General features: G+C 45.5%; 2 protein-coding genes across 5 annotated transcripts in view; both read right to left on the reverse strand.

Annotated features, from left to right (window-relative positions):
- Window positions 1-74: 74 nt before the first annotated feature.
- Window positions 75-8,722, reverse strand: LOC138204049 (interleukin-13 receptor subunit alpha-1-like). Its single transcript, XM_069159161.1, has 10 exons — window positions 7,564-8,722; window positions 5,826-5,989; window positions 5,232-5,385; window positions 5,019-5,118; window positions 4,225-4,391; window positions 3,929-4,059; window positions 2,731-2,887; window positions 1,650-1,749; window positions 1,350-1,434; window positions 75-1,247 (listed from the first exon to the last, which is right to left on the reverse strand). Exons 1-10 carry the CDS (start codon window positions 7,631-7,633, stop codon window positions 1,149-1,151), a joined length of 1,227 nt encoding a protein of 408 aa, XP_069015262.1. The 5' UTR covers window positions 7,634-8,722; the 3' UTR covers window positions 75-1,148.
- Window positions 8,723-9,240: 518 nt separating this feature from the next.
- The window catches only part of dock11 (dedicator of cytokinesis 11), a 57,891-nt gene continuing 46,666 nt past the window's right edge, over window positions 9,241-20,465 (reverse strand). For 2 of the 4 annotated variants that reach the window (XM_069159159.1, XM_069159158.1), the window contains 10 exons: window positions 19,607-19,664; window positions 18,814-18,920; window positions 18,426-18,548; window positions 17,419-17,532; window positions 16,126-16,272; window positions 15,197-15,407; window positions 14,245-14,435; window positions 13,585-13,685; window positions 13,264-13,402; window positions 9,241-10,846 (listed from right to left, as the gene is read on the reverse strand). In XM_069159159.1, coding sequence (XP_069015260.1) covers window positions 10,757-10,846; window positions 13,264-13,402; window positions 13,585-13,685; window positions 14,245-14,435; window positions 15,197-15,407; window positions 16,126-16,272; window positions 17,419-17,532; window positions 18,426-18,548; window positions 18,814-18,920; window positions 19,607-19,664 — 1,281 coding nt within the window. In that variant the 3' untranslated portion in view covers window positions 9,241-10,756. Of the gene's footprint in view, window positions 10,847-12,455; window positions 13,403-13,584; window positions 13,686-14,244; window positions 14,436-15,196; window positions 15,408-16,125; window positions 16,273-17,418; window positions 17,533-18,425; window positions 18,549-18,813; window positions 18,921-19,606; window positions 19,665-20,465 lie in introns of all 4 variants that reach the window. The other 2 variants (XM_069159160.1, XR_011178757.1) reach the window with 2 other exon arrangements.

Genomic DNA, 20,465 nt, shown 5'->3' on the forward strand with positions numbered 1-20,465 from the left:
ACCATGTTGGATTCGGGCGTGTGGGTAAGTGATAAAAGGAAACGGAGCGTACACAATATCAACAGACTGACGCTTACGTTTGTCATCAGTTTAATAGGCATGCAGATGTTTCCACAATTCCCATCACTGATCTCTTTTCCTAGAAGGTGTACAAAGGTTGAAAAGGATTCTTCTTAACACGGATTAAACGGATTTAAATATGCACTGTAAGAAAAGACTTATTTTCATCCAAAATATACGAGACATTGTCGCGTCGACGCTGAAGTCGAGAATGTCCGAAGTTCATGCAGGTTCCCCAAATGTCCAGATTCGGTATAATTCCCTTCGACATGCACTGATAAAAGGGTGTTGTTAAATTTAGTTCCAAGATTAAATATTCAGAGTTTCCCCACAGAAAAGAAGTCCCAGCTGCGAGTTGAGCGCAGCGTCCCTCTGACTCCGTTCGTTGAAGATGTCCGACCCAAACGGACAAAAAAAAGGGGTGTAAAGGTCAACAACAGCTCTTGACTTCCTGTGCAGTCTTTGGATCACTTTCAGCGTTGTGAAACATTTGCTCTCTCAACACTTCAGGTTATTTCTCCCCGCCTCGTGTCTAGCTGCAGCCTGACTGGCTTTCGCTTGTCCAATAAACTCCCAATAAAGTCTCTTTTTTTTTCCTTTCGTCCTACAGCAGATATTGAGGGATAGACCAGGTCCTGCATCGGGTTAAAGAGTTTCCAGCCCCTGCATCAGCTGGAACAGTTTCCACCTCCTGCATCAGGTCAGGACAGTTTCCAGGTGTGTCCAGTCAAAGAAAACACACATCCCGCCCTCGTCCTCGTCATCCAGGAGGACACGAGCGGCGTGTTTTCTTGCCCGGTTGGCATTTCCGGGCCCGAAGCTGGGCCGTTCCATTTGAAAGTACCTCCTGTGATTCAGTGTACTCGCTCCCCGTGTCCGTGTGCATCAAGAGTAACATCTTAAGCAGGCTTTCGACAACATCGAGATGTTGAAGTTCTCGCGTGACTGAACCTTCAGCCGGAGGGGAGTTGGTGAAGCCAATCGTTTTCAGCCCGTTGTTCAGTCAAACTCTGTAAATGTTCCTGATGAATTTGCCCCGAGTGGCCGTCCCGCGGCCGCGTGTCACGTCAGGGTGCGCGCGTGTCACGTCAGGTGTTCTGCTGGAGGACACCGTTTTCTGTCAGCAGGGTGATTTTGCAGGGTTCCACGGGTTCCGATACCGGCGTGTAGAGACTCCCCGTTGCGATCTGAAAAGAAAAAAACAAAACAGAACAGCGTAATAAGTGCGGAAACGGGGAGAGCGGACGAAAGGAGCAAGAAGATGATCGCAGGTTTTCCTTCAAATCTACCTTGTGTTCTTTGTTTCCGTTCACCATCATTTCCTTGAATATCGCAGAAGGGTCCGGTATGTTGGGACAAATAATGGCCCTGTGCCTACGGACGGATGCAAAAACAACAGGACAGCACGTCAGCGACAGAAAGCGGTAACGAGCTTTTCCACTTAAAATTTTGCAACGGGCGTGTGTTTTTTTTTTTTTTCTTCACCAATGTGTCAACGTCTTTACACATGTCACAAGATTTTACTCTGACACACACACACGTCGCCTGGCTTTTTCCGCCCGGTGGACGGAGCTCGGCCCGACACGTACCTCCTGAAGCAGTAGCAGGACAGAATGACGCAGACGGACAGAATGACGGGGATGACGATGGAGACCACGGTCAGCGTCCCGTCGTGAAGCTTGTTAGAACCTGCGGAGAACAACAGACGCTTTTTTAAAAAAAATTATTATTATTGATTTTACATCCTGCAGAATCACCCCGCTCGCTCCGGTCCAATTCGGCCGACGGGGAAATTGTCGAAGCGCACGAGGAAGCGCAGAAACGTTGAAATCCGTTTGCAGCGCGTGATTGTGCAAAGGCTTTCTAGAATTATTTGTAATTATTGGGTAGAGCTCCTTCTTTTTTAAGTGTACGTGTCTGCGCTGACGTAAATGTCGCATTAATATCAGTCTTATCAGCGGCGTTCAGTGCCGTCTGCTACGGTGTCATATACGATTTGACCAACAGAGCGCTCCGAAGCTTCCACACGGCGCACGCAGCTGCCTTAAACAAAGTGTGTGTGCCGACATGGCGCCTCTGGTACCAGAAGCATTTGCAAGCAGAGAATACTGTACGTAAAGCGGAAACCACATTTGTCTGCAACTGGTGGCATCCAGGGTTCAAGAAATGAATATGAATCTTGTAAAGATAAAAACAACAACAACAACAACCTACTCTGCAAACACGCGGGTCTAATGTCTTCTGTTGCAGTTTATCACCGCGCCGGCGAACGAGCTTAAAAAAAATAATAATAAAAAAAAAAAAAGATAATTCAAATGTGCCGTCTGACGCGATGCAAAACAACCGAAGGCACCTGGCTAACTGTTGAGTTTACATTCAGATTTGCATTCGCTCCCGATTTCCCCGCACACTTCAAGAAATATTTGCATCAGGATCAAACATGTAAAGGTGTTATAAAAAAAATTAAAAAAAAATTAAAAAAATCATATTTACATTCAGGACAACCCACACTTTAAACAACAACAAAAAAAAATCATGTGAAAAGTACCCGATAAAAGAACAACAGAATAAACAGCAGCGCGGGGATCATCCGACAAAGACGCTGACTCGACACGTCGTCGAGCCGACCGACTCGCAGCCCGGTTCAGTGAAGTCGGGCGCACGGTTTACCGTAAGTTGCGTTTGCGCCGCCGTTGCTGAAGACCGGGACGCAGTTTTCACCGCTCGTGGTGTTGAACTGGAACTCGTAGAGGCAGCTCCTGTCGTAGGGGACCCGCATCGGCCCGTGTTCTTCGGTGTCCATTATCGGCTGGAAGGTCTGGCAAACCTGGAAAACGGCAAGCACACGACACCGCGGCGTTGAGCTTTTTTTTTGCCGGCGCGGACGGACCGCGCGTCGCCCCCCGCGCCGTCGGGACGTCACGGCGGCTCGGTTGACGGTCGATCCTCCGGCGGCGAGCGACTGCGCTCCGATTGTGCTTTTTCTGTTCCGTTTTACGCCGCTATTTTAGTGAAAGCCAGGTCGCGCTTTAACAACACGCGTCGCGAAGAAGAAGAAGAAGAAGAAGAAGAAGAAGAGACGCTCGCCCGCTGCGATGTTTGACTATGCGGCTCGACCTTAAATGTTTATTTTAAAAGATGCTCGCGGTAACGCCGCCGGTTGAACACCGGGTGGCGGTAACTCTCCACTCGTCCCTTCGAACCCCAGAAGAAGAAGAAGAAGAAGAAGAAGAAGAAGAAGAAGAAGCGGGGCTGGACGTCATTAAAAGAGCGGAAATATTAACGGGACTATTGATGACCTCCCCGTGTTGGTTTCATCCAGCAGTTTTTATATGCGTTACTGGATACGATTCTAACGATTATGCAAAATCATGACAAATTCTACTCAAATGATTGCATGGTGTGTACAAGACTTAACATTTGTAAAAAAAAATAAAAAATGAAACCCTATTGGTGGGATTCGCAACGGATGCTGCGTTCATCAGCAAGCGGGAAGTGGGGAAAATTGCAAAACTCACGAGCGGTTAAATCCACCTGAACGCCTTTCAAACTGGGAACGTCCCACTAAAAAAAACAAGTAGGAGGTTTATGAGAAGCGGGTTTGACGTCACCTGACGTCGCAGCGTTCGTGGCGAAAAGGAAATAAACGCATTCGCTTCAAAAAAAAACAAAAAAAACGAGGCGGGACGTCCCGACTCGGTTGTAGCCCGCCCGGCCTCCCTAACTCGCTGCCCGTTTTGAACGGACGACGACGAAGGCCGTTCGGGTCTCTTTTTCTGTTTTCCCGAGACCGCGTTTGCCGATTTCGCGAACGCCCTCGACCGGGGAGGGAGGGCTTCAAATTACACGGGCGCGTTGGACAACTTACTTTGTCCTCGTTGCACTTCTTGTAGCAGACCATGTACTTCCAAGTACAGTACTTTCCGACGTCTGGAGTTGTCCACGTCAGGTTGAGGTTGTCTCCGCTTTCTTTGATGCTCAGCTTCGGCGGCGGTATCACTGCGGAGGAGGGAACGCGCACAAAACATCCTTTACTTTTCTGTTGCGCGCGGCGGCGGGCCCGACTCAACGAGATCGGCTTTTGGTTACGACAGTAAACGTCCCACATTTCTTCACACAACTTGTTATGACACCGACAACAACACATTCCGAGGGAGTACCGACCCAGTTTCGGTTTGAAGGTGTTCAGTCCAGCTTCGGTCTTCACGCACACACAGATGTCTTTGGCGATGGCGTCGACTTTCAGGAAGCAACCGCACCTCTTCCCGCTTCTGTAAGGCCGATCGCACTCTTTTGTGCTTCTTATATCCTCCGCGGTGGTTCCACAGCTCCTGCGAGGGACGAGATGAGGAAGTGAGCGCCGCGGTTCCTGTAAATCGCTCGGTCGCCACCGAGTATAATACCACGACCTCGCAAGCCCCGGGTGAAGCTACGAGTGGGTTTCCACCGAGCGCTGCAGATGCTCTGAAGGGAACTTTGACGCGGGAATCTCGGTATTCTTGCGAATGACATTGAGCGGAATATGTCGGATAATATTCTGCTCAAATGACTCTGAAGATGACTTACGGGGGGATGGGGGGAGGGGGGGTCGATTACAACCGCGTGGCAGGTTTACTACAACAAAGCACTTTCGCGCGGGTCGCCCACAGAATTGAGCGGTTTCGAACCTCGGCTCCCGCCGCCCGCGTGCCAAAAGTGTCCTCGGGCGAGGGACGCCGCGCTCCCGAGACGCCTGCAAATACCTCTTACTGTTAAATGTTAACAGGTACACGGGAGAAACTAGTCACGCGCGTCACTATAATGGCACCAAATCGAAACCGGCTCCCGACAAGACGCCGGCACGCCGATTTATTACTTCTTGCTGTCGGCTTGGCGAGGAGGGCGACGCGAGGCTTCGGTGACGGCGCGTCGGGAAGCGGCGGAGGCTGTACTCCTGTTGCAGTCGAGCTGACGCTCACCTGTAGGAGAGCGTCCAGTTGAGAGACGGGTCGACTGGGATCCAGGAACAGTTCGTTTCATTGGACCTCAGGAGGCACTGGAAGTCCTTCACCACTTCAGCTGTGCACAACAACAACAACAACAAAAGGTTGTTACATACACGCACGTGCTGGAAACACAGGACACGACTTTAGTTCTTTGTATTGTCGTCGTCTCAGTTTTGCTGCTCTTACCTCGTGGCGTATTGATGATTTTGTTCTCGCGTCTGCTCGAATTCCAGCCGTGACACGACCCGCTGCTGACGACCTGAATGTTGAACTCCCACTGACCAGAACCCATTTCTTCCGTGAGACAGTTGTTGATGAAATGTCTCGATTCTGTGCGCAACTTTTGTTGGGGAAAAAAACAAAACAACAACAACAACAAAGTGTTTAATGAATGTCCAGCAGAAATAACAGGCTGCCTTTTTTTTTTTTTTTTTTTTTTTAAAGTCTGCGGCACGAGCAACACGGCAGCACAGTCTCGTGCTTGACTACAGTTTCAAGTTAATTGTGAAATAAATATCTGCGGCTTTAATTGTTTAACCCGGAATTCAACTCGATTACATGACCTCCGTTTAACACGCACGCACACACAAAACAACACACTGATGGCTTCTGTCCAGCAGCAGAGGCGGAACGTAAACACTTTTGTGCCACTTCCTCTTCGTAGCCAACGTGGCGACCGTTAAGGAAGAGTTTCCTGCGTTTCACACTTGACCTTTGGACCCGTTTGGAGTGCGTCGTCCCGGCACTGGACAGTGTGGGTTTCGCGCCCGCAGCTCTCACCGTTTCTCCTACTCTGTGCGTGTCCGTGTTCTCCAGGTTTAATTCGTAACTGATTTCGCAGCCGGGCGGCAGGTTGTCGGGCTTCTCCCAGAACCAGGACAGTTTCAAAGTGAACGGGTCCATCCATCTGTACGACAGGTTCCTGGGTGCCGGAAAAGGGCAATCTGTTGGGGGGGGTGGAGGGGGGTGGGGGGGTGTTACAAAAAGAGCAGGTTTTCAGAACGAATGACGCTCTGCACACAGAATCACAATGGACAACCATTAGAGTGCCGTATTGTAGTGTTCGCGACAATATCGGTGTCATTCGTACAGCCTATTTCATTTATTGTCATTTATATTTTTATCATGTGATTTTTTTTTTTGGTCATTCCTACATCGGTAATGGCAATATTACAACTTGTTGCCGTAGTGATGTCATACAGTTACGCAGCATACACATGTTACACGCAGCAACGACCAGCGTGACTGAAATCAGCCGTGTTTGATCCAGAATCTTGAATCTCACCGAGTCGCTGCGGTCGTTCACAAAATGAAGAGCCGACGGCTCATTTGTTTGGTTTTCATGAAATATCTGAAGGCAGACTATATTTATGCTGAAATATAAAACTATAACACTTATTAATCTTCTGCAGTTGTGTGCTCTTGAAATATGTTTCAGTGTTTTGGAATATTGACAGGAATGTAATTATCTCGGGGACAACCTGAAATATACTGATATTATCTCAGGATCATATCGATGCAATTTGACCTGTATTATTTCAATACATTTTCAAAGTAAAACCCGCAACCTCTTTGACAGCTCCTGCAGCTGGTTTGTAGACTCTATCACATTGAAGCCCAGACATATTACATGCTCAGGAATCAAATCTGATCTTCATTATTTTTTTTTTTATATGAAGTCAAAAGCAGACACTGATATGTGTTTCAACACGAATGACTTCATCTCAAAGTTGTAAAGTTGAGACCACAGTGTGGTCAAGGCGGCCGCAGTTTACGTTGTAGTTGGGAGTGTGTTTGGTAACCACGGTAGCCGATTGGCGGCGCGAGTAATTTAGGTTATGAATCATAAGTATCTTTCCCGACCAGATTTACTGGGAGTGCCACTAGTCTCAACAGAAAATAAGAAAAATAAACAAATAAATAGGCTTAGGTGGTTTTCCGTGACCACATTAACGAGGAACTCATCTCCCGATGAATCAGCTGTCTTCAAGTGGCTCAGAGATTCATGTAGGCTTATTTATCATATCTGCGCGTGCCAGCCGTCTTCTGGCATAACAATTAAAAAAAAAATTAAAAAAAATAAATCCATCCATCAAGATCCGCCGGCCTCAGTTTGAAGAGCCCGCACATAAAACATAGACTGCATATAAAAAAAAAAAAAGGTAAACGATAACTACAGGCCAGCCAGGTCAATTAAATACGAATAATTAAAATAAATTAGGCAAATACGAAATCACGGTCTTAACCTGCAAATTTAACAATAATAAAAAAAGAAACCCCTAAATGAAAAAAAGCCGAAAAATAAATAGTTGTTTACTTATCAATTAAACTAGTAGGCCGGTAGTAAACTATTTCACATCCAGCCGTTTTTGTACCAGGAAGAAAAAAAAAATGCACAATTCACAAATGACTCAGCCTGCTGAACTTTGCCAATGGCAGGACGTGATGGTCCACCTACTCCAGCAGCAGGTCGGATTTTTCAGTCGTCATGATCAGAAGCGGGCTGCCAGGGCTTTACCTGCTTGACAGTAGACAACCGTGATGATGGCAGTGTAAAGGAAGGTGAAAAACTCCAGAGTGACAGTCATGTTGTCCTCGAGCCGCTCTGCATTTATTCCATCTGGAAACGCGTAAATTCCTCTCCAGTCCGAGAAAAAAAAAAATTAAAAAAAAAAAATATATATATCCTCCCAACAGTTACGGAGGCTGCCCAGAGAGATAAAAACAAAATAATAATAATGTAAAAGAAGGGAGTAAATATTAAACGGAAGGGAAACTAAACTCGTTCGCTAAAGCACCTTGACTGCGTCGGTGTCTACCCACTCAGTCCGGGAACAGCGGGGCGGAGCCGGGGAGCGGGAGCGGGAGTGGGAGGGACGCGGTGGAGGAGACGTGACTGTCAAGAGACGGAATGTTCAACCAGTTTTTGTCTTCCACACGAACCAAACACAGACATCCAGCCCCCACGAAACCGATGTGTTCACAGGAGTTTGAACAAGGAAGCTGCTCTCGTGGCTCTCTGGGTGTGTGTGTGGAGGGGGAGGAGGGGCGCAATCGCTTGTTTCCTCTTCAGCGAGGCTTTATAAACCGCAAGTGTCCATCCATTCCTCCAGGAAGTCGTCAAGGCTCTAAGCGAGTCTTGTGAATCATTAAGCCGATTATGTGTTTGTTAATGGCTCGAACAAACTACGCAGAGAGAGAACCGATGGCACAAAGACGAGAGAAAGGAAAACATCACGGAGATGGGAGTCGAGGCTTTCAGTGTGTATGTCTCGAGAGGGGGTGGTATCCTGACCTCAAGTCCCCCCCCCCCCCCTAACAGGAGAAACACTTGCATGAAGTCATTTGATCGCGTGGTTGTGCAACTGCGTCTCGTTTATTTTTGCGCATGGGAAGCGTGCATTTTGGGACGTTGCCATGGTGCAATGAGTGAAACTCATGTAGATATCCGTGTGAAAACTTTTCCCAATTGTTTTTCCCGAGAACACCTTGCCACATGTGTTATGCCACATGTGTTTCCTGTGTCCCCCCCCCCCACATGTGTTATACATGTGTTCCATGTGGGGGAAAAAAACACAGGAAATTCCATGTATTTTTTTTTTCTGTGATTGCAGTCCTTTTTAAGCTCCAAAAAAAGCTGCATCCCACACTTTTCATTTCCTGTTACTGTTATCCGTTCATTTTTTTTGTATGCCTTGAATCCATAAAATGATATCAGCTCATGCACGCCTCCCACTTTAAAACTCCACACTTTTTAACGTGTAATGTGCTTTTTTTTTTTTTTTTTTTTAAAAAAGGGAAATAATCCTGCCGATTATTATACAATCATGTATATATTTCTACGTGAACCTTGTATGACATTGGTGGCACGCCCCCGCAAAATAAGCACATTGTTGTTTCAAGAAAACGCTGCGCTCACAGCTGGCTTGTGCGTTTCAAACAGATCCGGGTCGCTTGAGGACGGGGCTTTTTCTCAGGCCCGATCTCAACCCGACCCGACCCGACCACTCCATCACAAAATGCTCTCGTCTAAAGTTTTTCAACCGAGCTCTGTCGAATGCGTCGCACGACCCGCGGTCGGCGTTTTCCCCGGTCGTCACGGAAACGGGAATTCCTCGTTTGCGTTTTTGGCCTCGGCGTAAAACGTCGGCGGCATTTTGGGAACGTTTGCGTCAGGGAGATCTTTTGAGTGACCTTTCAGTTTTTCCCCGGGTTTTATTTGAAAAAGGCTTTTACAAAGTAAGTTGGACAAGCAGCTGCACCTCGGTATATAGTGCAATAAAAACGAAAACAAAAATCTCTCTGCGAGGACTGATCCTGGACCGGACGAGAGTCCAAAAAAAGGTAACAAATATAATACATACATACAAGTACATACAAACATACGTGGATACAGACTTCAATTTACAGCACGCTGACAAATTCTGTACATCTGATGGAATATATAATTCATCTAACTGCTAATTTCAGTGTAGCACTTGTGAAATACTGTGAAGAACCAGCACGTGGTACTTCTTATTACTTGAGATAAAGGGAGTCGTTTCAGAAAGGCGGAGCACAAAGGCACTGGATCTACACCCAGACGAGAGGAACTCTTCATTCACCCCGCTGCGCTGGAGCAAACACGACCACGACGCCGCGATCCGTGCGTCCGGGCCCTGATTTCAAATAACACCGTTTCAATGATTGTTTTAAAGCTCTGATAGAATTTGTAATAATAAGGTTTCTTTTCTGGTTTTACATTATTCGTTACTTCTAATACAATCTAGGACTTTTTTATTTATTTATTTATTTTTTTAACCTTTACAATGTATTCGAGCTGCTCCGCAAAACCACTCTCACCAGCAAGCGTTGACGCCCAGCTTTAAAACAACCCCGAGGTTCTGTCTTTTCTTGTCCGTCACTCTGGACCAGGCCGGAGGAGGCCGGTCGGGGAAATGAACCGGGGCGGTACCGCCGGCTGGACGCTCACTAATACGCCGCCGATCCCCGCGCGTCCGTCGCAGTTTGTTCGCCTGGGTGTGACGGTCTGCTATGAAACAACCCTTTTGTGTCGCGGAGGACGCGAACGCTTTCGGTTTTGGGTGCCTGTTACCACAGATCCAGTCGGGTTGGTGGTGTTGGCACGGGTCCCGACGGCGTAAACAAACCGAACGCTGTGGTGCGTCACAGCGTTCGGTTTGTTTGAAGGAGACGCTGCCGTCTCGGGCGGCGGAAGGCGAGTCTGGAGGACGTGTGGTGTGTCCTGCATAGATGTCCAGGGGCAACGTCGCAGAGACAGAGAGAGACAGAGAGAGAGAGAGAGAGAGACAAGAGGACGGAGGGAATTGCTTCGAGTACAGCCGCTAACAGTCAGTCCTGCAGTCTGTTGCCAAAGCGGAAAGAAAAAAAAAAAAAAAGGTGCATTGCAGCCTCGCGTGACTCAGCACAACGTCAAAAACAGACATGCAGACATTTAGTTGGTGTCGCCGTGATACATTCTCAGAAACGCTGCTGCTGCGGTGCGACTATTGTAATCCATGTGCCGTGCTGCAATCTTTCGGTCCAACCGTCCGCTGCGCGTCCAGCAGGGGACATGTTGGCCAAGCGTAGCTGTCCTGTTCGCATCCGCTTCGGGTCCTTCGGGGAAGTTTCGAAAGGATATACACGAGACTGAAGGGATGGCCGATGGGTGTGTGTGTGTGTGTGTGGGGGGGGTCAGAGGTCAGAAGTCAGGCCAGCTCGGTGGACATCCCGCTGATGGCACGAAACACGTGGACGGAGTTCTGCAACAGTGAGCGCATCATGTCCTCCTGGTAGATCTGAGGTCAGAGCAAAACACAGAGGATGAGTGTCCGCCCACACGCGCACGCACACGCACACACGCACGCACACGCACACACACACACACACACACACACACACACACACACACACACACACACACACACACACACACGCACACCTTCCAACGTTACAATGATAAAAGCCCAGAGGGGAGTTTTTGATCGAGCTGATGCCAAAACAGAGGAGGTTGAAAAGCAAGATACCAAAGTGTATGCACAACTCTTTCAAACATCCTCATCTCATGAAATGTATTACCGAAACACCAAACAATCCGGTGCACTAATATTCAAATCCTTTCACTTCAAAGATCCTGTAGATTTCAGTCACCTTTCAAAAGGCTCTATTTTTGTTGCTGTCCGACATAAAAAAAAGTTTGTCGAGTATTTAAGAACGACAATTATATAATTAGAAGAAATACACATTTCTTTTGTATTTATCACAGTCGTGAAAGTGGACCTCGGCGGTCCCGGTAATCAATCAGAACTTCAGGATCATCTTTCATCAGGACAGTCATGACGAAGACCACCATTGTCTTTATTATGAATTATGCACTTTACATTGTACTTTAGACTTGTACTCAGCTCGGGAGTGGCTGATGCGCTTGTCTGTCACTAAGTCGCGTTGATTTATCAGTTTCGTTTTTTATCTCATGAAGGGCGCGAACCCATCGCGCCGTCTGCCTCGGGGAAACACCGGAGATCGCGTGCTGAAACGTGTCAGCCTCACAATGAGCTGTTCTCTACAGTGTGGGCGATTCTGGAGTTTTGACCTCGTTCAGAGCTTTCCTCTCCTCCCTGGACCCTGGTGGGAGGTGAAGCTCCTTCGCCACCTAAATACTGCAGAGGGCCGTCAGCTGCTTCTGTTAACTTCTGTTGGGACGGCAGCAGTGTGCAAATGAATCGCCCGCAAGTTTAAACAGATCAGGGAAACTCCCCGAACAGAAAGTTTTGTTGTTTCGTGTCATAATTCTGACAAGTTTTGCCACGGCTGAATGATTTAAGACGTGGAGAGGAAAGCTGGCTGAATCCTAAATGACATCTTTATCAGTGTTGTGGTTTGGAACAACCGAGGGAGGACCAGGATGGAATAATTTATGTGTGTAGACATGCAAATTTTCAACAACACGGCAGTGGCAATGTAAACCCGGTTTGATTAAGGGTCATGTCTCATTTGCATTGTTTCAAACAACACCGGTATAGTTACAGTGTAAAGACCTTTTTCATGTCTCAGTGACCCGACATGTTTGTCAAAGGAGGAAATTGATGGTTGACAAAACCAAGTGTGACCTCTGAATGCCTTGAAAACATCTTTCCAGCTGAATGCATCTTATTTGACATTAAGCTGCGGCATTTGGCCGTTTCATTCTATTTTATTTGTTTGTTTTTTTCTCCCACTCTAAATTGATTTTTTTTTTTTTTATTTGCTAATTTGAAATGTAGAACATCTCTGCATTTAATCGTAAAACATCTGGGGGAAAAGAACGAGTAGAAAGGTGCAAAATCATATCTAATGTTCGTCAAAAACATCAAAACAAAACAAAACCGCGAGACAGCGAGCTTCAAACACACTTTGCGATCACGTTACCTGTTTTTCCTTAAAGCTAAATGCCAGCACGTTGGAGGAAAGAAAAGTCAGAGGAGTTAGTTTGGTGAAGGAAGGGAGGTGAAAAGACAACAGGCACAATCACACACAGGAATACCACGAGGAGCCGCGGTGACAGATACAGCCATGACACGTTCTTCTGAGGGAAATCAGCCAATATCGGTTGAAGTGCATCTTTAAAAAGGATCTCGGCGTGATCTCAAGTGTTGCAGCAGAAGGACACGTTACACAATATATCACAATATGTACACACAGAATCAGCTTTATTCTACTGACAGGCGTTTAACAAAAAAAACAACAACAAAAAAAAGACAGCAGCAGATCAGTGTGCGAGTCGTCTCCCATATAACACTGAGAATTGTTCCAGCAGGAAATGTTCAAGAGGAAATTTAGCTCTCGATGATTACTGGATGTTAAATTGACAAAAGCTTCCCGTTGCAACTCACTTCACATCTGCTCATGACAGATGTTAAACATTAACGATCAAGAAGTAGAGCAGAGAGTTTTTATTCATTATTTATTTCATTTTTAATCCCGTAGAGAAAACAAGCTTCCTCCAAATCTAAAGTATGTATGTGGCAAGATACCTTTCAAGGTTGGGAGGGGGGTGGGAACACAAAAAAACCCACGCGTGTGATAAATGTAAGTTTGCAGTAAACGGTTCATCAAACAGAACGAAATGTGTCTGTGCATGTCCGTGTGTGACGAGGTGGGAGGAGGCGTCGGGCTACCTCGTGCCGCCCGGCTATTTTAGCGTTTGTGCGGGACGGCCCCAGAGAAGCGAGATTACCTGTTCGTGGATGATGTCCGACAGCTCCTTTACCATTTCCTTGAAGTTGCCCTTCAGGCCCTCGTGGTATTCAAACTGGTCCTCTTTGATGAGGCGCTCGTTTATGTCCAGAGCCATGCTGCAGGCCTCCACGAAGCGCCTGACGTCAGCAGAAATGAAAAGACAAACTTAACCGACGACCTGTCAGATCCCTTATGAAGGAAAAGGTGACAATTATAAAGAATTTCTCAGAGTAACTAAGTTTCTGTAAACAACACGCAGTCTTGTCAAGTCTTTTTTTTCTTTTTCTTTTTTTTTTTTTTTTATAGGGATAAAGTGTACCTGAAAATATCCTTTAGCTCTTTCACTTTCTTGTTGCCAGACTGGTTGGATTTGGTATCATCCAGGAATGCTCTGGCGTATGCCATCGGCCCTGCATTAACCTGCAGCAAAACATGCATCAACTCGTTAAGCATTCTCATACGCTGACAAGTGCACACAATTACCACACAAATACATTTTGACAGCCCTTGCACAGTGGTACACAGGTCTCTTTCATACAGATTAGTATAAAGTTTACATGACACGGCTAAGGTATTCCCGGGAGCTGACAGGAGCCTGCTGGAGAAAATGTGGCGACCAAACTGCAAACTATTTAAATAGCTTTTGGTCATGTCACTGGTCGATGACTGAAGCCTTTCCTCTTTTAAAAAGGGCTTTGGGAGACATCGATGAAAACAAGCCGAACTGGGAGTAATTCTTGAAACCTATCAATGTTCATACTTTGGAATAAATGTATATCTAGCAGGACAAAGCTGTACCGTGTACTTATTTCGCTTCCCCCCCCCCCCATCTGTTTACGTTGTTTTATTTGTCTCGCCGCAGCTGAAAGCAGGTCAGTGAATCAGACGGATTATTTTATTAGTTCTAAAAGAAAAGGGACGGAAGAAATGGCTTAAAATGTTCCGCTGAGCAACGTGTCTGACGGACTGGGACCTTCACCTGCACGGAGACGCAGCCCTGCAGCTTGAGCTGCAGCTGGATCATGTCCACCTCCTGGTGCGAGCACAGCTTGGTCAACTCTGCCGTCCGCGCCTTCATCTCATCGATGGCCACGTCCACCGGCTTGAGCTCCACGTGCTTCTCGCCCACCACCTCCACGCGCTTCTTCACGTACGGGAACGTGTTGGCGGCTGCACGCGAGCGAGAGCAGGGGGAAACTGGTTGGGTGGCGAAACTCATGCAAATGTAACAAACAAGTTACAAGTTATCTGGAACTAAAATAAACATGATCCTGTTTGCTATGTGGAAACAATCGCATGTGGAGGCAGACAACGGTTTTTGGGTTTTTTTTTTTTTGGCAGTAGCAGCAGCGCTGTTTGTTTGGAGGAGAAGAACGGGCGAAACCACGTGTTGTTTCCGCAAATTAGAAGACACGTCGAGCATGTTGTCTCTGTTCGTGTGTGCGGACAGAGAGAACTATATGAATGAAGTGAACGAGAAAGAAAAACATTGCTGGCGGACGCTCGTCAAGTTATACGAGACAACCCAGAGATACACGAACGGGGTCGCGAGCGCCCAGCTGCCGCTGGCTGCGCCAACCTGCTGTTGATGTCAATGTTTAATATTTATTGCCGTTTAGTCCGCCACGGGGCACGCGCGTTGGGAGAGCGCCTCGCCCGTCTGCTCTGTAAACAAACAAAAAAAATCATTGTTTTGCACGCAACGGTAAATGTCTGAAAGGGATAATTTCGCACTAATCCGAAAAGTGTTGTGATGACATGGACGAATGCTTAACGTTAGCACGTTACCAGGTGTGATGTTTAACAGTAACAACGGGCCGTTCTCATCATGTCACAACTTTATGCAGTATGATGTAGAGACTTGCTTTCCTGTCAAGTGTTGCGTCCAGCTACAAAACCGCAGTGTTTGAGTGTGTGTGTGTTTCATGTACTTATGAGGACAGTCCTCCTCTTGCACTGCTCCTCCACCCCGCCGTGTTTTTTGCCCGACAGCGTGTACGGCGTCTCGAACACGAAGCGGTTGATGTTGTGGCACTTCTCGAAGTCGGTCCTCTTCTCCGGCGCCTCCTTCTCCTCAAAGTACGGCTTGACAAATGTCACCTGGACGTAGGCGAACTTGGCGTCCAGGTCTTTGGGGTTGACCTGAGACGGAGCAGGCGATTTTGACAAATTAGGCACGAGAGTGCAAAACAGGACGGGATACAAATAGGAAGGCGGCTTGAGATCGGCGAGGCTGAAACGGATGATCTGGCATCATCTGGCAGGAGACTTAAGGCCCCACTTGTCAGGAAAATGGGTACAAGAAGGCAATTTGTGCCTTCTGATAGCTGCCCTTTGCTGCCTGCTTTGAATTATTTGACCAGGATGTATTGTAATAGACAATACAGCGTTCTCATCTTCTCATGACCTATGAGTTGGAACTGCTCGTGTAGTTTCTGTGCACAGAATTTGGCACAATACAAAGAAAATTGATCTGAATTTCACTGACTTGTTGAAAATAGCTGACGAATCATGAAAATGTCATCCAAAAGCAACTCCAGCTTTCACAATATTTCTTTCAAAAATAATCTTTCAATCTTAAAGACTTGGCTTACTAGGTGATATTCATCAACCGCAACTGCCTCCAGATACAAGCAATCAAAGAAATGACTCCATTGGGGAGAAAGAACCTCTCCACATGATATTTTCTAAAGAAACACAAGAGTAGGGCTGCAAATTCCAAAGAAATTATTTCTATTTCTTTCTGATCTTCAGCTGATAAAACAACTGGCCATTTGAAGTCTAAAACCACATACAAAGACTACTTATTGTAGTCTTCCTCTCCTCCTCGTCCTCCTCATCCTCCACCTCTCTGCTGCACCTTGTTCGAGTCCTGGATGATCTTGACGTTTTCCGACCCAAACTTGTCCCCGTACAGAGACAGCAGCCGCTGAGAGATTTCAGACAGACCGGTGAGTTTGGGCTCTTTGTAAATGTACTCCTTCCCGTCCTCTTCCTCGAAGAAACCCTGTTCAAAACACACATGTTCATTCGTTTAGATCTGCTTCAAGTAACATTTAAAAAACAACAACTATTTAGTTCAGTAATGCATCTTAAATTTGGAATAAGTCTTCAGTTTCTTCAATACAAATGAACCCTACCAGTATCATTATAAAGACGGGGTGATATGACTGGGAACACATTTTGAAGACATATTTAATCAAAATATCTCCCTATTTCTAACATCAGTGCAGCCTTCTGCTTTAATTCAATATAAAGCCTGTTACCGTGGTTTCAAAAAGCTCTGACGGCAATATTTGAATTATTATTGTGCCGAAATTGTTTTGAAATTTTTCAATCTCAATCGCAACAAATGGACTGAAATGTGTGTCATTCATTCTTTACATGACAGCTGAGTATTGAACAAGCAATCCACTGTGGAACTGGTCCAGGTTGCACCGCATAATGTGTTTGCTATGTTTTACAGTTATTATAATTGTATCACTTTAATATCCGTCAAAACATTACAGAGCAACATAATGTCCATTGTTTGGTTATTGAACAGGAGCTTCAAAAACGAAACTTTCCTCATGCACTGCACTCCTCGTTACTGCTAACTCCATAGTTGGCTTGAAGAGAATGCAATCACATAGTTTGACATAGAAATGGTGATTCTCACCACTACCTGTCATCCACTGCTTTACACTGTGTGAAAACCTTCTGCTCCTGTTAATTAGGTCTCAGCTGACTGCAGCAGGGCAGATATGCGTGATAAATCCGCAGCCTCCAAATTGAAAAGTGTTGCAGAGGCGTTAATCCTCATGATTCACTGCGATTCATTTCGCAGATTGAACCTGTTGGTTTGAAATTGTTGTTCTGACACTTCAACATGAGGCAACCTGGCAGAATGCACGAGGAATTTCGCACAATAGTTCACCACGTCAGGAGTTCACCTTTACTTCCTGATGTTGTTTTTTTTTGTGATATGACATGATAAGGTCTAACTACTATTAATTTTATTGCAATCCACCACTTGACTGCTTGATAGACTTTTGCCTTTTTCTATGAATTAGAAATGCCCGTCCTGTTTGTGCACACCAGACCTGCACTGTGTGCTGGGAACTGCCATCGTGCTTCAAATAAAAGACCCCTGAATGCTGCCTGCTGAACTCACCTGTCCGTAAAAAGCCACTCTGAAGTATGTCCCGAGCAGCCTGCGGCCTGATTGTATCACCTCCATGATCTTATTGTAGGCTCTGTGCAGAGTGTCGTACAGTCGGCTGAGTTTCTGTAAAAAAACAGGAAAACGGATGATCGGATGAGAGTTTTTGTTGTTGTTTGTTTCTTGTAACCTGGCAGCAGATGCAAGAATTTCACACGTGTCCAAACAACAAAGATTAAAGTCTTTTCGCAGCTTGCTCCAGCAAACTTAGTACTGATGAGTGAGAGCTTTACAACCAGGCCTGCCAAATATGCTGTTGATGATTTACAGACCCTGACCCGCTGAGGCGTGGACTCTACACGACCTCTGAGAGTGCTGTGTGGTATCTGGTGCCAAGATCTTTGGAGCAAGATGGACAGACTATCCTGGTTCATAGTTCGTCAGTAGGCGCGTCCCACGGCTGACCAGGAGCAACCCAACGAGCCCCGCTATTGCTGAGCTGCACCAACCCGGCCATATGGACATAATAATTTGGACCTCATCAGAGTCACTCAGGTCTCTAGAACCAACGGTTTTTAGCACCGTCTAATACATCCCAGATGATGACCAGCGCTGTCGTAAAGTTTGGTTAAGTGGTGTGCATCATGTTGGCTTGCCCGGTTTGTGAAGGCAGACTAAAGGCCCCAAAGATCCTGAGCAAGTGAAACGGGTGTAGAAAACGGTTTGATGGATGCATTGATGCCATTTCCTTCTTCTTCATGTACTTTTCAAGAGTAAAAAGCTAGAAAGCACTTGATAACAAACTAGATGAAATCCCAAAGGGTGCATAAGTGATGTTGAAAATATATATTTTGAAAGATAAAAGCAGTGCGGTAGTTTGACCTGCCAGCAAACAATATGAAAATGAAATGAAGAAATGCTGAAAATCCTGTTATGATGAGTGGGCCTCTCAAACTCAAAGAGCCATTGGCTGCATGTTTATTCAGGATATCTGAGTGTACGGACGATGCTAACTGTACCGCATACTCGTGCCGCTTCTCATAAATGGGGATGATGAGTTTGGCGATGTGTGTGATGAGCTCGTAGCGTTCAGCTTTCCACAGCGCCTCCACGCAGACCTCCAGATGTTCCACCAACACTTCCTAAACAGGCAGAAATGGAATAATGGAATAACACAGCACATTTACCGTTTCGTTTAAATATGTTCAGTACCATCCTATTAATACCAAGCTTTCAGTAGACTGTTTTTTAATACCTTACTTTTAGAAATGTGAACAAGCACGTTCCTTAACATAACCTGCCGTGTCATATCAGAATCTCTGGATTGTACAACCAACATGCCTCATTTATTTCAGTCACTTCACAATGTCATGCGCAAGAAAGCAGATTGTGTGCAGAGGGCCGCACCTCAGTGTAATAAACATCCTGCATTCCCGTGTCTTCTTTCATGGCAGCTTCCTCTTCGATGTTGAAGGTTATCTTCTTAAAAGCCGCAAGGCCGCTCGGGAACAACTCTGACAAGTGAACAGCAAAGACAAGATACGGGAAAAAAAAGTTCACAGAAATGAAATGAAAGTCCAAATATGTGTGAACATTTGTTTGTAGAAACAGGTCACAGAGAAAGAATAAAATATGATTCCATTCTTGCTGTCTTGTGACTAACCTAATAATAAATCACAAGCAGAAAGCAGACAGACATGCAGCAGCAAATTTTAATTGATAAGCGTCGCTGACAACCAGCTAATGTCCCTAATAAATGCTCCTGTCGGTCATCACTGCTCAAAGATAATCACCTGTAGTTTTGCATTAGATAAAGAAAACCACAGCATGGTGAGGCTTTGTTTTTTTGCTCGGTGTCACTGCGTATTGAACAACAGATCCCGAGCAGGCATTTCTTCTGTCAACAGTGCAGGAAATCGTCAGTGTCAGTCGAGTAATTTAGTGCCTTAATTGCAGTGGTGTGTTTTTTTTCTACAGTTAAATTATTATTTTGCCGAATGGTTCAATCAACAGGTCGGTTACGAATATATATATATATATATATATATATATATATATATAAATAAACGCACACTCGCACGAATAAAGGTTAAAGCACTGTTAGTGTGTGTGCATGCGTGTGTGTGTGTGTGTGTGTGTGTGTGTGTGTGTGTGTGTGTGTGTGTGTGTGTGTGTGGATGGATGGGGAGTGCAGCCTTACTTTTCCTGTTCAGGTATTCTGCAACCAGTGCAGCGACATGTACGTAGCACATGGCAGCCTGCAGTGAAAAAAACAAAACAAAACAGAGACCGTCAGGTTGAGTAAGCATTTCTGCGTCCGGAGAGTTGCAATATGTTGCAGAAACACAAGACAAAACGTGACAACATTAAGCTTCTACATAATGTGCGGTGTGAATTCAGCCTTGCAACAGACTTTGAGGACAAGGTAAAAGTGCAGTTGGCAACTTCGACCCGCGAAACATTAGTCAAATTTAGAGTTGCTGTTCTATTGTGACTGTAATGAAATATTTGTTTTTGTTGAGCTGTTTAATTGTGAACTCACTCAACCTCATACCCATCAGACACACCTCCTATCTAAGTTGGCCTCTTGTCAACCGTGAAACAACACGCACCACGACATGAAAGTTGGCAGGTGAAAAAGTTCTCTTGTGTTCCTCAGATACTCCACTGAAACATATTCAACTATTTTTTTTTAACCGTTTTTAATAAGTGATGATTCTTATTCTTATGAATTGGGTCCAGAAGGTGACAAATGGTTTACGAGTCCCTTTTAATTTACCAGAAAGAAGAATATCCGTCTTAAATTAGTTTTTAAATAAAATCCAAATAAAACAATGAAATCCCATTAAAAAAAAAAAAGAAAACCAAAAAAATGAATAAATATGCAACAATTAAAATAAAGTGTAACAGAAACATAAGCAAACCCAAGTTGCAGGCTAAATTAGCTCGGTTCGATTTATCATCATTTTGGTCTGTCCCGTTTGTGAAAAGTCTTTTTAGCCTTGCCAAAAATACAAAATAATAAACAGACAAGGCACTTGAACTGAAATGAACAGTAT

This window comes from Embiotoca jacksoni, unplaced genomic scaffold (genome assembly GCF_022577435.1).
Source record: "Embiotoca jacksoni isolate LCO1_2020_lvr unplaced genomic scaffold, fEmbJac1.0.p SCAF_24, whole genome shotgun sequence".
In the NCBI taxonomy this organism is placed as follows: domain Eukaryota; kingdom Metazoa; phylum Chordata; class Actinopteri; family Embiotocidae; genus Embiotoca; species Embiotoca jacksoni.

What these genes read in the sequence shown, in the direction of transcription:
- LOC138204049 (XM_069159161.1), bottom strand. Translation starts at nt 7,633, where the DNA reads ATGACTGTCACTCTGGAGTTTTTCACCTTCCTTTACACTGCCATCATC. An exon ending in GGTTGTCTACTGTCAAGCAG is followed by an intron (nt 5,990 to 7,563) that starts GTAAAGCCCTGG and finishes CCCCCCCAACAG; the next exon opens with ATTGCCCTTTTCCGGCACCC. An exon ending in ACGGAAACAAAGAACACAAG is followed by an intron (nt 1,248 to 1,349) that starts GTAGATTTGAAG and finishes TTTTCTTTTCAG; the next exon opens with ATCGCAACGGGGAGTCTCTA.